At 40.0% G+C, this 16,276-nt stretch overlaps 1 protein-coding gene across 3 annotated transcripts in view; it reads right to left on the reverse strand.

Annotated features, from left to right (window-relative positions):
- The window catches only part of mctp2b (multiple C2 domains, transmembrane 2b), a 138,366-nt gene that overhangs the window by 39,242 nt on the left and 82,848 nt on the right, over positions 1-16,276 (reverse strand). For 2 of the 3 annotated variants that reach the window (XM_034185171.1, XM_034185186.1), the window contains 9 exons: positions 15,893-16,035; positions 14,396-14,472; positions 11,657-11,771; positions 11,463-11,489; positions 7,158-7,328; positions 3,522-3,652; positions 3,050-3,236; positions 624-717; positions 426-528 (listed from right to left, as the gene is read on the reverse strand). In XM_034185171.1, the coding sequence (XP_034041062.1) occupies positions 426-528; positions 624-717; positions 3,050-3,236; positions 3,522-3,652; positions 7,158-7,328; positions 11,463-11,489; positions 11,657-11,771; positions 14,396-14,472; positions 15,893-16,035 (1,048 nt within the window). The remainder of the gene's footprint in view (positions 1-425; positions 529-623; positions 718-3,049; positions 3,237-3,521; positions 3,653-7,157; positions 7,329-11,462; positions 11,490-11,656; positions 11,772-14,395; positions 14,473-15,892; positions 16,036-16,276) is intronic. The other variant, XM_034185177.1, reaches the window with a different exon arrangement.

Genomic DNA, 16,276 nt, shown 5'->3' on the forward strand with positions numbered 1-16,276 from the left:
TTTTCATGAAACAAGTTGCGATGAGCACATGAACATTTCCAAGTCACTGAACATGTCTTAGAAGCAGCACGGTGGATTAGTAGTAAACACTGTTGCCTCACAGCAAGGAGGTCATGGGTTCGATTTCCACTTGTGGCCTTTCTATGTGGAGTCTGCGTGTTCTCCCCGTGTTTGCGTGGGTTCTCTCCGGGTGCTCCGGCTTCCTCCCACATCCAAAGATATGATATTTTTATTTAATTCACGTCACACTGTACGATTTGTTCTCGCTGTGAGTTTAAAGGACATCAGTGTAGAAATTTTAAAATAGAAAAACCAGATTTGCTTTTCCTTGTTTCTTTCTTTTTTTTTTTTAATTAATGAGTCCATGGATGCTCTGGCCTTTTCACGCCACTGTGCATCTTTGCAAAGAAGGAAGTCAAATTTACAGGGTGAAGACTTTATTCCACTCTGGGTACAGGCTCTTATAGACCGTGTGGGTTTGCAGTCTGTCATTCACAAGTTCCAACACACAGAACGGATCGCTCTTCCCTGCACAAAATTTACATCAAAACATGGAAAAAGAGCTGAAATCATCTAAATCAATACAGCACAACAAAATGCACTCCCATTAAGAGGTGAAGTACCGTTTAAATCTGCAGCCAGAAGATCTGTAGCCTTGATAACTTTGATTTGAAGAAAGCCGACATCGTGAAGGATTTTCAGGGAAGCATTTAAACTCTGAGGGAGAGTAAGCAGATTGGACATTTTGATTTGATGCTCTTTGAAGTAAAAACTTCTACCAACGCTGGACAAAATCTCCCAAATTTATAATTTTAACAATATAAAAGCAGTCTCCAGTACAGTATAAGTGTGTTAATGTCTACAGCAACACGCACAATGTTAAATATCATCATGAGCAGGTTTAATAAAAGTTCACACAGAACACTCTGCAAAAGTTTTAAGCACCTTACAAGTTTGAGAAAAATGTAATGTTTGTTCATTTTTTTCCCCCATTGCAATACTGGCATCTTTCAGTGAAGGGTGAAATTTTTAATAAGAGCTTATTATGTACAAATCTGGCAATACAAAAATCCTATTCCTAGTTTTTAATTATTACCAAGCCTACACTGCCATCTATTGGCTCTTTCATGTAAAACTCCTCAACGTTTCAACCCTAAACAGTTTTCTATCCGTGCTTCACTTTTCCAGTAATTTCTAAATAAGAAGAATCATCATAAAACAAACATTAAATTAAACAAACATTGAGACTCCCTATTACGCACAACTCTTTAATGTTCAGTTATTGCACATTTTATTTGGCATTCATGAGCGTGCATGCTACTGTCAAGGCCTAAATAATTCCATTCAGCACAGTTACAATTTCATCGTACACATCTCATAGTGCAGTGGCGGCTTTTCCGAGACAGGTCCAAGTTTACTAATAATTAGTTCTTCAGTAAAACGAACCATCTTGCAGCGATGACCCAGTTTATTTGGATCTATGCTATTGCTGAATGACAAACCTTACACAGGGTTTCATGAAGTTTTTGGTTTTTTTTAATGTCACAAACCTTATGAAAAGTTACATTAGTACACTATTTGCATGTTACATCAAGATTCATATAATTCTGTTCCACCTTGGACCAAACTGTAACACCAACCTTTGTGAAAATCAATTAGTTTGTAATTCTTCTTAATCCACCAACATAAGAGGCAAATGTTTGTGAAAACAAATACCAGGCAGCTGAAAACGCACTCGCTGATTTCTGTCATAATCCACATACACATTATTACGTCCGCCAAGGACATAATAAAATCATCTGCGTTTATTTATTTGTCTGTCAGTTAGCAGGATTACATCAAAACTACTGCATGGTTTATGATATTTTCACCACCAATAGATATTAGGCCATGGAAGACTCCATCAAATTTTGGAGGTGATCTGGATCGGTTTCTGGATCAGGATTTCAATTTGTAGACTTTTAAGGATTAGGTCAAAACGACTTCACGGACACATCACAATGTAAAACGAAGATCAGGAAGACACTATTTTGTTTCAGCTTGTGAATTATATATCATATTACAACATCTTGATCAGTCAGACTATTCTGGATCAGTATGTAATTACTGCATTGTGCTGTGGGCTCCGGAACCAGGCAAAGTCCAGGTCATGATGTGAATCACACATCTGTTATTTTGCGTCCTTGTCAACCCTTGGTGAATGTCAGAAATCTCAGATTGCTATTGTTTTCAAAGATATTTTTTCCCGCAAATTTATGAATGCAATCTCATTGAATATCTGAGGGTTGTTTCACAGCAAATATGTGCGTTTGTTCTCAATAAAGAAATCAGTTGTTTTTTACTTGTAAATTTGAAGGTTTGTCTTGAAAATTTATGACTGGTCTCAAAATATCAGTGTTTTCTTGTAAATTACGTTTATCATGCTAATTTATACCTGATATCAAATATATTATTAAATATATTTTTTTCGTGTAAACTTACAACTTTGTGATCTGAGAATATTTGAGGGTTTTTTCATGAATTTGTTTTTAAATCATGCAAATTTTGAGTTAACTGAATATCAGGGGTTTTTTGTATATTTGCGATTTTTTTTATCTAAAAAATTTAGGATTGTAATCTCAGAATATCACAATTTTCCTTCTTTTGGGGTCAGGGGGGCAGGTGCAAATTTGACTTTTCAGAGAATATTTGAGTTTTGTTCCTCATAAATTGTGAGGTTTTTAAATCAAACTTATGACCAATTTCACAGAATAGAATTTTTTTTTTGCTTGTAAATTTTTGTTCTTAATTTTTTTCTTTTGAAAATTTATGACTTTAATCTCAGAGAATCTGATTTTTCTTATAAATTTATACATTTGAAAATATGGCCCCTACTCCCTTCAGCAGTCCTCATATAAACTATTGCACTGTGCTATGACATGTGCAGCACTGAAATAAATAAATAAATCCAGTAAATCTGACACACACTGATGAAGTTATTTATTTATTTTTAACCAGGGCATGTTGGTGCTGAAGTGATGCTAAAACAAACTAAAGCAGAAATACTGACATATTTTTGCAGCTGTGCCTGTCGCTCCTGAGCTTCGTCAAGCGGTGCCGCACAAAGGTCAGAGATGGAGACACCACTGCAGGAGTTCCTCGCAACTAAGAAGACAAGCCGCCCTCTTCCGTGCTCCAAAGTGTGTGTGAAGAGCTGCTGTTGTCCGATAGTGATCCTGGACAGGTTCACTTCAAACCTGTACACGTACACACACACACACACACACACACACATATATATATAAACACTCTGAGAATGATGATCAAAACACAGATGTATAGAATACAATCAGGTTAAATGTGATTGTTTTAATTAAAAATAAAAACCCTTCAAATAAAGAGAGATTTAAGCATCTTTTTCCTTAAACTCCTAAGAGGTTCAGCACCAGAGTAGATGGAACCTTGAGCGTATTGAGCTTCATCTGTCACTGTTCTGTTCACACCAGAATGGAGAAAAGACCTGAAGTAGTAGACTCACTTACATTCCCAAACACTCTTCTGTCTTTCGTCCTTCTTTGGACCAGAGCTCCACTTCCATGATGTCTGTACTGTCCAAGAACTGGTTAAAGCTGAACCGCTCTCTCCACTGAGGATTGGTCACTTTGTATTGATTCTGGCCACGGAAGAAGGTCCAAACATGAACTTTTAAAAAGTGTGAACATGCTCATCTACATGTTCATAAACATTCATAAGATTAAAATATACGAGGTCTGTGAGAAAAGTATCGGACCTTTTTATTTTTTTCAAAAACCATATGGATTTGAATCACGTGTGATTGCATCAGCCAAGCTTGAACCTTCGTGCGCATGTGTGAGTTTTTTCACGCCTGACGGTTGCGTCATTCGCCTGTGAGCAGGCTTTGAGTGAGCACTGGTCCACACCTCTTGTCGTTAAGGAAATGGCGGAATGATTTGGAGCTTTGCTGCATCAATTTTTTCCTGAAACTGTGAGAGACCTCCAGGTGGACACCATTCGGAAAATTAATATGGCTGTCAGGGACGATTTTATGGGGATTACACAGATGGCGCGTCGCGGCGGAGCCGCATGGCGCAAAGCAACGCCGTGATGAAGCCTCACAGGACATGTTGGGGCATGTCCAGCTCATGCTCAAATTCTCAGATATTCACACAACTGAAAAGCAACCGGAAGCCGTCTGAAAGCCACCTGAAAGCCGTCCTATGAGACCAACACGGAGGTGGTTTTGTCCCGCGCCATGAACGGCACGGTGGCGCATTCATCCGCTTCTTTTTCCATGAATAAAAACTCCTGTAACAGTGGAATGTGCCGAAAAAGTGCTGATGTCCACGCCTTCTGCCTGTTTCTGAAAGTCAGACGACGTCCCGGATCAACAAAGCCTTCACGTTGGAAATGATCCGGTTGTTTCTGCGGGGTTTGAGCCTGTCGATCGGCGCTCGGAGCGCGCCGCGCTCTCAGACGCTGTGGGCGGTCTTTAAACCAGCTGGAGCACTCCTTAATCTGTGTAATCCCCATAAAATCGTCCCTGAAAGCCATATTCATTTTCCGAATGGTGTCCACCTGGAGGTCTCTCACAGTTTCAGGAAAAAATTGATGCAGCAAAGCTCCAAATCATTCCGCCATTTCCTTAACGACGAGAGGTGTGGACCAGTGGTCACTCAAAGCCTGCTCACAAGCGAATGACGCAACCGTCAGGCGTGAAAAAACTCACACATGCGCACGAAGGTTCAAGCTTGGCTGATGCAATCACACGTGATTCAAATCCATATGGTTTTTGAAAAAAATAAAAAGGTCTGATACTTTTCTCACAGACCTCGTATATTAGCATTCCAAAGTCAAAGCCCGAAAACAAGGTTGGAAGGGTGAAGCAGAAAACCTGCTCAACTGGTAGTTTTGTAATTAAAAAAAAAAAAAAAATCTGCCACCTGCTGGATGGTTAGTAGATTGATGGTTTATTGGGAGAAGGTGAGCTTGACAGCAAGAGGCAGACAATTTCTTCACGTAAATGTACAGTAATGTTCAGAATAATAGTAGTGCTATGTGACTAAAAAGATTAACCCAGGTTTTGAGTATATTTCTCAAGGAGGATGGATGCTGAGCTCCCCTGTTATTCCTAAATCCTCATTCTCATCTTTTTTTTTTTCCTGTATTCCCACTTTTCCCCACATTTCCATTCTTGCCTTCCTTTACTTGCCAGGACAGTTATTACCTCCACCAAGGATCCCAGTGCAACCCTGTATGTCCCAGTGTGTAGACTGGAGCTGTGTTAGATGTCTTTATTTATTTGTTCCTTTCTTCAGCTTCATAATGTTATTTATAGCATCTTGCACTTTTTGTGTTAATGTCGTGTTTAAAGGTTATGTGAATTAAACATACAGTAGTGTTCAGAATAATAGTAGTGCTGTGACTAAAAAGATTAATCCAGGATTTGAGTATATTTATTATTGTTACATGGGAAACAAGGTACCAGTAGATTCAGTAGATTCTCACAAATCCAAGACCAAGCATTCATGATATGCACACTCTTAAGGCTATTAAATTGGGCTATTAGTAAAAAAAAAAAAGTAGAAAAGGGAGTGTTCACAATAATAACAGTGTGGCATTCAGTCAGTGAGTTCATCAATTTTGTGGAAAGAACAGGTGTAAATCAGGTGTCCCCTATTTAAGGATGAAGCCAGCACCTGTTGGACATGCTTTTCTCTTTGAAAGCCTGATGAAAATGGGACGTTCAAGACATTGTTCAGAAGAACAGCGTAGTTTGATTAAAAAGTTGATTGGAGAGGGGAAAACTTATATGCAGGTGCAAAAAATTATAGGCTGTTCATCTACAATGATCTCCAATGCTTTAAAATGGACAAAAAAAAACCAGAGACGCATGGAAGAAAACAGAAAACAACCATCAAAATGGATAGAAGAATAACCAGAATGGCAAAGGCTCACCCATTGATCAGCTTCAGGATGATCAAAGACAGTCTGGAGTTACCTGTAAGTGCTGTGACAGTTAGAAGACGCCTCTGTGAAGCTAATTTATTTGCAAGAATTCCCCCGCAAAGTCCCTCTGTTAAATAAAAGACATGTGCAGAAGAGGTTACAATCTGCCAAAGAACACATCAACTGGCCTAAAGAGAAATGGAGGAATATTTTGTGGACTGATGAGAGTAAAACTGTTCTTTTTGGGTCCAAGGGCCGCAGACAGTTTGTGAGACAACCCCCAAACTCTGAATTCAAGCCACAGTTCACAGTGAAGACAGTGAAGCATGGTGGTGCAAGCATCATGATATGGACATGTTTCTCCTACTATGGTGTTGGGCCTATATATCGCATACCAGGTATCATGGATCAGTTTGGATATGTCAAAATACTTGAAGAGGTCAAGTTACCTTATGTTGAAGAGGACATGCCCTGGAAATGGGTATTTCAACAAGACAATGACCCCAAGCACACTAGTAAACGAGCAAAATCGTGGTTCCAAACCAACAAAACTAATGCCTCGCAGATGTGAAGAAATCATGAAAAACTGTTATACAACTAAATACTAGTTTAGTGATTCACAGGATTACTAAAAAAGCAGTTTGAACATAACAGTTTTGAGTTTGTAGCGTCAACAGCAGATGCTACTATTATTGTGAACACCCCCTTTTCTACTTTTTTTATTTTTTTTACTAATAGCCCAATTTCATAGCCTTAAGAGTGTGCATATCATGAATGCTTGGTCTTATTGGATTTGTGAGAATCTACTAAATCGACTGGTACCTTGTTTCCCATGTAACAATAAGAAATATACTCAAAACCTGGATTAATCTTTTTAGTCACATAGCACTACTATTATTCTGAACACTACTGTATGTTTAATTCACATAACCTTTCAACAAGACATTAACACAAAAAGTGCAAGATGCTATAAATAACATTATGAAGTTGAAGAAAGGAACAAATAAATAAATACACCTAATACAGCTCCAGTCTACACACTGGGACATACAGGGTTGCACTGGGATCCTTGGTGGAGGCAATAACTGTCATAGCAAGTAAAGGAAGGCAAGAATGGATATGTGGGGAAAAAGTGGGAATACTGAAAAAAAAGATGAGAATGAGGATTTAGGAATAACAGGGGAGCTCAGCATCCATTCTCCTTGCAGTACCTTGCTCCTGTATCTCTGCTCTCCCAGTCTGAAGCGAACAAAGAGCAGACCAGCCTGACTGTCGAGCTGCAGCGCCTGACCTTCCACCAGAGTCACCGACACCACAACACTCCACAGCTGACTCTTCTTTAATGTCTCCGAAAGGCGCAGGCTCTGACTCAGATCTGCAGACTGCAGGAGAGGACAGCGGTGAGAAGAAAGTCGAGGAGTGGAGAAGACAACAAATTAAACAACATGAAGACATTTCAAACCAAATCTAATCTAAATCTGTGATCAGCAGACAGCAAGCAGCAAGCATTTTGCCACCCATGTGTGGGTGAAAACAGTATGTCAGTGAGAAAGTAACATGAGCAGCAAGTGGATTCAAACCAAATTCAGTGACTAAATTCAACTGAATGCTTCCAATAAAGCATAAGTCTACAAAAAAGCACCAATTAACCTTCTGGGGTCCAAAAGCAATTTTCTCGATTATACATACAGTACGTGCATAGAGCATAATGCAAATGTGCTGTACATCAAAATGTTGAGAACAATTTCAGCTTTGTGAATGGTGGAAAACTGTGTAAAAGATGTAATTTGGCTCTAAACCTGAAAATATGTAATGTATTTTTTTTATATTTTTCAAATCTTTAGTGAATATACAGTGCCCATCAAAGTATTGGAACACTTGGTATTTCACACATTTTAATTTGTTTATGCCATTTCTAATACAAAAAAATAAAAAATAAAAAATCTAAAATTATCTTCCTTAAACTCAAACTGAAAGCAAATCTCTACTATCCGATATAAATTAATTAAAAATATACAAGCCAAGATGATGGGTTGAAAAAGAATGTAAAGAAAACTATCTACTCCATACAGATTTACCACAGAGTGACATCCTGTTTATATTTCTTCATAATTGATGTAAGTAATGTCTAAGACATATTTGATGACTTGGAAAGGTTCATGTATCCATCCCCTGACTTGTCTGAAGAAAACTGGCAATAAAACATTATTTAGAGGTATTATACCAAAGCGTTCCATTACTTATGCAACCCACTGTCTTGGCTTTTATATTTTTTATTAAATTTATATTAAGTTGCAGAGATTTGCTTTCAGCTTGAGTTTAAGGATGATAATTTTAGAAAATTGTATTTTTTGTATTTGAAATTAAACAAATTAAAAAGCGTGAAATACCAAGTCTTCCAATACTTGTGGAGGGCACTGTACATTTTTATTTATGTGGACAAACTGTTTTGGTGTTAGAAATGAGTTTGCCAAAGTCTTTACGTCACAAAAGTAATATAACATATGAAAAAAGATTTTAAAACAGTACCAGTATTACATCTGACCTATACTCCTCGTGCCTTGTGGCAAATGGGGAGGGGAACAAAAATAAAACGCAGTTCCACATGTTGGAATTCTTTTTTGGATGAATAAAGCCCATTTGTGATGAAAACAGATGTATTTATAAATGTTAACATACCCTGGCAGAATTTTTTTTTTGGCCATTTTTCAGAGAATGTGAAGGATAACACAAAAACTTTTTCCCCCACTCATGATTAGTGGTTGGATGAAGTCCATCCATCCATCCATCCACTTTCTTCCGCTTTATCCGGAGTCGGGTTGCAGGGGCAGCAGCTCAAGCAAAGCTGCCCAGACCTCCCTATCCACACACACCTCCAGCATGTCCTGGGTCTCCCCCCCCCCTCGATGGGACATGCCCGGAACACCTCTCCAGCGAGGCATGGAGGGGGCATCCGGAAAAGATGCCCGAGCCACCTCAACTGGCTCCTTTCGACGTGGAGGAGCAGCGGCTCGACTCCGAGCTCCTCCCGAGTGACTGAGCTCCTCACCCTATCTCTAATGCCGCGTTCACACTGGGCACGATCAGACGCTACAAATACGCGGGTGTCGCGTGGCGATGGACGCGCCTGCTTCGCCCGGTGTATCGCTCTGCTTTCGCTGCGAAAATTCGTCCCGGTGCATCATCAAATAGGAGGAGCTTCCATTCCGCTCACCAGCTCCTGTTGTCAGTCAAGTTAAGATGGTGGACCTCGATCACACAGAGTGAGTTGTTGTGGAAAGCTGACAAACGTCATGAGACGTTCCCAATTCAGGGAGTATCATTATTTGCTGCAGGAGCTGCATCTGGATGACGGCTGCTTTCAGCGGTCCTTCCGCCTCTGCGGGACCCAGTTTGAGTACCTCCTGTCCCATTCACACGCGCACATGTAAACAATTAAAAAAAAAAAACTCTGCTGCTTGCTGCAGGGCTGCAGCTCGCTCTTCCCCCAAAAACTCTGTCATAATTGTGTTTAGAAACCAGACACCATTTGTTTTATTATACATCTGTGTAGTTAATAAGTAAAATAATCTCCATGGACGATTCGCTCACGCACGTAAAATAAAAATAAAAAGAAACTCCTCTCCCGCTGCTGTGGTGCTGCTGCTCGCTCCAAAAACTTTGTCATAATTGTGAAATAAAGGACAAAAGAGACAAGTCCTGCTCACAGGCTGCATGTTCACATCTTCAGTCAAACTCCATGTCACTACATATTCAGTCCCTGATTGGTCATCGCGGCGTGATGAGAAGAAAAAGTTCAGATTTTTCAACTTGGGGAGGAGGGCAACGCGACGTGATGCGACGCAATATCGCGCCACAAATGCGCCAATCGCTCAAAATCGCTTCACTCGCGTCACTTCATTCGCGTCCATCACTCGCGCTGCTTGACTTGGTGCCAAAACGCGTCGTTCCATAGGGATTACATGGAAACCTGTCGCTGCTGTCGCTCACGTCGCGCCCGGTGTGAATGCAGCATAAGGGAGCGCCCAGCCACCCTGTGGAGGAAACTCATCTCGGTTGCTTGTACTCACGATCTCGTTCTTTCGGTCATGAGCCAAATCTCATGACCATAGGTGAGGATCGGAACGTAGATCGATCGGTAAATCGAGAGCTTTGCCCCCCTACTCAGCTCTCTCTTCACCACGACGGTCCAATACAGCGACTGCATCACTGCAGATGCTGCACCGATCCGTCTGTCAATCTCACGCTCCATCCGTCCCTCACTCGTGAACAAGTCCCCGAGATACTTAAACTCCTCCACTTGAGGCAAGGACACTCCACCGACCTGAAGAGGGCAAAGCACCTTTTTCCGGTAGAGAACCATGGCCTCGGATGAAGTCATTTATTGTCAAACAACTGTATTTACTTTTTTTTTTTTAAATCATAAACACTATAGAAACTAGCCAAATGACCCTGATCACATGTTTACATACCCCTGTTCTGAATACCGTGTGTTGCCTCCTTTAACATCAGTGACAGCTTGAAGTCTTTTGTGATCATTGTGGACGAGGCTCTCTGATGGTGAAGCTGCCACTGAATATGTCTTGGACTTTATTTACATCAATTATGAAGAAATACAAACAGTATGGCACTCTATAGTAAATCTGTGTGGAGTAGACAGTTCTCAAAAACTGGGTGACTGTGCAAGAAGAAGAGTGAGGAAAGCCACCAAGACACCCAGACAACCCAGAAGAAGTTATAGGTTTCTGTGGCTGTGATTGGAGAAATTATGCACAGTGCAATCATTGCATTTTGTATCACCACTCTTAGCTTCATAGTGGAGTAGAGCAGAGAAGGATTTTCTTTTACCAAAACAGATCGAATCTAGGCTTGTATCTCAGATGTACTTTCTGGCAATTTGTGGCTAAACTTTCAGCTTTTTTTTTTTTTTAAATCCTCCTCTATACCACTTCACTATGAAGCTGTATAACTGGTGACATAAAATGTAAAGCTTGCACAGGAGTATGTAAACTTTTAATTAGGGTCATTTGGATGGTTTATGTTGTTATTATAATTTTAAAAGAGTAAGCACAGTTGTTTGTCAACAAATGACTTGTATCATCATTCATATTCTCTGAAAAACGGCCACAAAACCATAAATCCTGCCAGGGGCTAGGTTATTTTTGAATTCCACTAGATTCTAGCTATGATTGTGCCGTTTTCATAGAGGTGCAGGACTTGCAGGTGTTTTTTTGTTTTTTTTTTGAAAAATGAGTCCACAGTGAGTTCAAATGTGACAGAACCAAAACTGTCTAGAAACTGGGTTCCAGAGGGTTAAATACAACATATCAATTAACCTTTAATCTGTCAGGAGACAAACTATCAGTATTATCAATAACAATCTCTAATGATAAAGTATTACTAATGAGTTGATGCTCTTATGGAAAGAACACAAGGTTTTGATGGTGCCAAAATATAGAAGGTGTCTTTCATAAATGTCTATTCCTGTCCACTATGTTCTATCCATTGATTCTTACCCTAAAACTTCGTTTTCGGTGCCAGCGCTGCCAACGGAGCATGCATGTTAGGTGCAAAACAAAATGACACTGTGGTTAGTATGGACAAAAAGGCTGCACATTACATATATATATATTTAAAAACAAAAAACAAACAAAAAACATCCCTACTGCTAGAAAACATGCAGGAAATACACATGGTAGGTGAGTCCTACATTGCCTCTTTTGCTATCGCCATTTCTGTGTGACAGACTCATGGCGACCACGACAACACCCATGTCCTCCTCCAGGCTGTTTGGGTCATCCAAGGCCAAAGAGAGCTTGCAGATCCTTAAAGAAACAAAGTTTTACTATGCAATGTAAAACCTTCCTTTATACCCAAAAATTTATGAATACCTTCATTTATGCCAGTGGCCTCCAAAGTAGTCCAGAAAGGGTCAAGAGGGTGCAGGTTTTCTTTTTAGGCAATGACTCCAGCAGGTGAACTCATCCCATCTGCTCAAAGCGATATTAATCAGTGAAATAAGTGAACTCATCCCATCTGCTCAAAGTGATATTAATCAGTGAAATAACCTGCTGGAGTCAGTGGCTGTAAAGAAAACATGCACCCTCTTGGCCCTTTCTGGAATACTTTGGACATCATTGATTATGCAGTCCACACATATCTATTAAAGATTTGTAGTGTGTATTAAAAAACAGAAATTCTAAGAAATTTTGCACAGCACCTTTCCAAATTATACGATCTTACTTAGGTGGAGATATGTTTTGGAGAGAAGGTGGTGAAAGTCAGTAGAAGCAAGACTGAGTACATGTGGGTGAATGAGAAGGAACACAGTGGAATAATGCAGTTGCAAGGAGTAGAGGTGGTGAAAGTAGAGGAGTTTAATTTCCTGGGGTCTGCAAGAGTGATTTTTGACAGAAGGATATTTGCGAGAGTGAAAGAGAAAGAAGACTGTTGTGAGATGGCAGCAGTAAAGAAAATGACAGAAAACAGACCTGAAGTTACTGTGATTGTCTTTGGGAGTGACAAGGATGGACAAGATTAGAAATGAACACAGAAGGACAGTACAGGTAGGACAGTTTGGTGACAAAGACAGAAGCAGACTAAAATAGTTTGCACCTGTACAGAAGAGAGACCCAGGGTATATAGGGAGAAGGATACTGAGGATGGAGCCACGAGGCAGGAGGAGAAGAAGGAGGCCAGTGTTTATGGATGTGCAAAGGAAGGACATGCAGGTGGTTGGTGTGCCAAAGGAAGATGCAGAGGACTGGATAAGATGGAAATGGATGATCTGCTGTGCCAATCCAGAACAGGAGCAGCCAAAAGAATAAAGAGAAGACAAATTTTTCTGGATGACATATAAATAAATGATAATATCATAATATTATAATCATCATTATTTTAAACATACTGCATTTATATAGCGCTTCATGGCATCTGCATCAGACGTTCAAAGCACTTTACAGTTACGCCTCACATTCACACCCATTCACACTCACACACTGACGACAGGGTGGTGCCATGTAAGACGTTCACTACACACAGAGAGCAACTAGGGGATTAAAGGCCCATTAACCGTTAAGCCTCCCCGAAAAGCATTTTATAGTATTGATGTAAATCTTGTCCTAAATCAATGTGCTATGGCAACCCCAAGTGAAAAAAGGACAAGCCAAAAGAACTTACTATAGCATAAAAATGCAAGTCCATCCTTTCAAAGATCAGTGAACATTTAATTCTCAAGAATATTTATCAATGGAATTGAAATGTAAAAAAGCAAAAATAAGAAAACATTCTAAACCAGTGTTTCGTATTTTCAAACTTCTAATAGCCCAAACTTCGAATAGCTAATAGCCCCTCAGTGCCTCAACTAATGGGGCATTTTCTCCATATGATGGGCCCTTCTCAGATATCAATGGGCATATGCAAAATGGAATAAATGAAAAAAATAAAAAAAAAATCAAGATTTGTAATGTTTTTATCTATTGTCTGAGCCAAAACTTGAGCCAATTTAAGTTAAAATCTAAAATAATAAAAATTTCATTATTTTGTGCTCCCTTTCATGGCATTTGATATTATACAGCTCAAAAATCAAGTTTAAAAGGTCAAAAACACTAATATGGAATGTATATCACATCTGCTTGCATGGTCAAAACTTACATACAGTAGCTTTAATCTAGCGAGTCAGAAAGCAGGTCGAGCTCTGTCTGTCTTGTCATTCACGTTGGACGAAATTACAGCATGTATGTGGATGTTAAATGGTTGTAAAATGGTTAAATGGTGTCACACCAGACTGCCTTCAATATTGTGTCAATTTAAGTTTATTGAGTTTTGGGCAAATGCTGGCATCTCATAAAACCTCACTCTGTACAGATTTAAAACCAACATAGCCAGTGTCACTGTTCAACAACATCCAATCTGTGAAGTCTTACACCAATACATGCAGAACATCAACTTTTGTAATAAAATGGTGGTGTTGTCTGCCTAAATTTGCATGCAGCAAACTGATCTCACCCTGGGACAGTGATTCAACACAGAGGTGGATGGGATTGCTTTGGCTTTTAGGTTCATATTTGGGAAGAAAAAGGCAAGTTAACCACTTCCATTCATTCTTCCAAGCTTTCTAAGCTTTCTGGGTGGAACAATGCAGTCATTTCACTTCAGCTGGCTGACTCACTGTTGCAGTGCCTCTGACACAGAAAACAGGGCTGATCACACCTCCTGCAGAGAGCAGGAGACGAGAAGGACAGAATATGTGCGACTAGCTGAAATGTTGCTGACTTACGTAAACTAATACGCATGTTTATGTTCATCTTTATATATCGAGTGATAAGTCGATCTAGTAATTATCGCGAAAGGCCTTTCGGGGATATATAGTAATTCCAAGGAAACATTTGTGAGTGGTGCAAACCTTTCAAGACTATTACTATGCTGCAGCTTTAAATATAGTCTTTACTTATCAAATTCCAGATTGCTCAGGAGGACGCTGGCAGAACCCATGAAGTCATCAGTTGTCAAATCACGGTCGTACACCTGCGTTACATGCAACACAAAGAGACTACACAGTAAATGTATGCAAAATGGTTTGGAGTTGAACTTGAATATATGTGTGAATGTGAATTGTACAACAATGGGTTGTTGCTATAGTAACATAAAGACAAAACACACCACAGAAGTTACAGAAAAGTTGATACCTTTCCACATTTTGCAGTCAGTGATTTAAAGGAAGGCTGGAGATGAGCAAGCTACGCATTCCTGGATTTAGTACAGCAAGATAAGTAATTTTACTTATCAGGATTGGAGCATTTTTAAAATTTTGACCTCCAATTGACTCCTAAGAAAAATGTCTGCCACTTTGAATAGGGGTACTCAATCCACGCTCCTTTTTAGTATTCTTCAGGCAACCCAAAGACACTTTCAAACTTTTGTCCCTGAGAAAATGTTGCAGAAAACTTAAATTGTTAAGGACCCTTTCACACATAGTGCGAATTTGGTCGAAGTGCGCATGAAGCAGGAATCATATGCAAAACATGTAAATTCGTAGCTGCCTTGAACGCCTCGTATACCTGTTGCTACAACTATTTGTGCACACCAGCGGCCCTGTGTGAGCCCACTGAACCCTCGCGCAGCTGACACACACACACATCTAACACCTCTCGTGTGGCACTTAGAAAATGTGTGGCCAGCCGCACTGTCATCACGACAACTGTCAGCAGACAATCATTGTCGAGCTGGATGTGAAACTAGTTTAAGTGCCCCACGAGTGTGGCTTTGCAAAACAGCAACATACATGTGAGGTGTAGGCTCCCCCGCACACACATGTGGAGTGTGTGTGAATCGCATGTTTGTTGTGCTCCCCCCATCCGTAAACATGTGGTGCCCGGGGGGGGGGGGGGGGGGGGGTGTACTTACATGAGGTGCAGGTATGAATCCTGTGGGTGGCATGTATTTTTTTGTTTGTTTGTGACTTTTTTACTTTTTTCCCTTCGTTCAGGAATCGCTGTATGCCGTGTGACTGGGCCATTACTTTGTAGATGCTGACTGGGTGTTTTGTATTTACCTCAGCCAAGGTAAAGTTTATGTTTTCATCTGTCAGGCTGTTAATCTGTTTGTCACCAGCATTACTCAAAAACACTTGTTTAAAAACCTTGGTGGATGAGTGGGGCACGAGCCAAGGAAAAACATGGTCAATTTTGTTGCAGATATATATATGCCGAGGACACAGGAAGATGCTCTACCCAGTGCCCTTCTGCTTTATACCGCACAAATTTAGGCTTCCCTCTTGCAGAACTTTGGGACTGTGTCACCTCTAGAGCAAACATTATCCTACCCAGCACACCATATACATGACAAGACGCACACAAAAAGAAAAACACAGATCAAGATGAAGTGCAGTAGCAATATAATAAATAAATAAAAATTCACTAAATTTGTGATGAGTGACAGCTGTTACCTTGATGTAGAGTCTCTGGCTGAGATCCTTCACAGGCAGTGAGAAGGTCTCGTTCCATATGGGGTTGAGGCTTTTATAAATCACTTTGCTTTTGTATAATGTTTTCCCCTCCAATTTGAATTTGACATAAGGATCACTGGTCCCTGAAAAGGCACACAAACATAAAACAATGCAATGCGGATTATTCACCAAGATCTGTTCGCTCAGCTCAAGCTGAAAGGTTTCAGTAACTTATTTAAGTGATATCCAGTGATGTAGGTGTCAGTGGTTATGAGTTACGTCCGAGAAAGATTAGCATTCAGATGCCTTTTGGGGGGGTCCCAGCAGGATTACTCAACAGTTTATGCTGTTGTCGTTTTATTTTTTTTAATTTACTTTCCAAAA

The sequence above is a fragment of the Thalassophryne amazonica genome, chromosome 2, assembly GCF_902500255.1.
Source record: "Thalassophryne amazonica chromosome 2, fThaAma1.1, whole genome shotgun sequence".
NCBI classification, from domain to species: Eukaryota; Metazoa; Chordata; class Actinopteri; order Batrachoidiformes; family Batrachoididae; genus Thalassophryne; species Thalassophryne amazonica.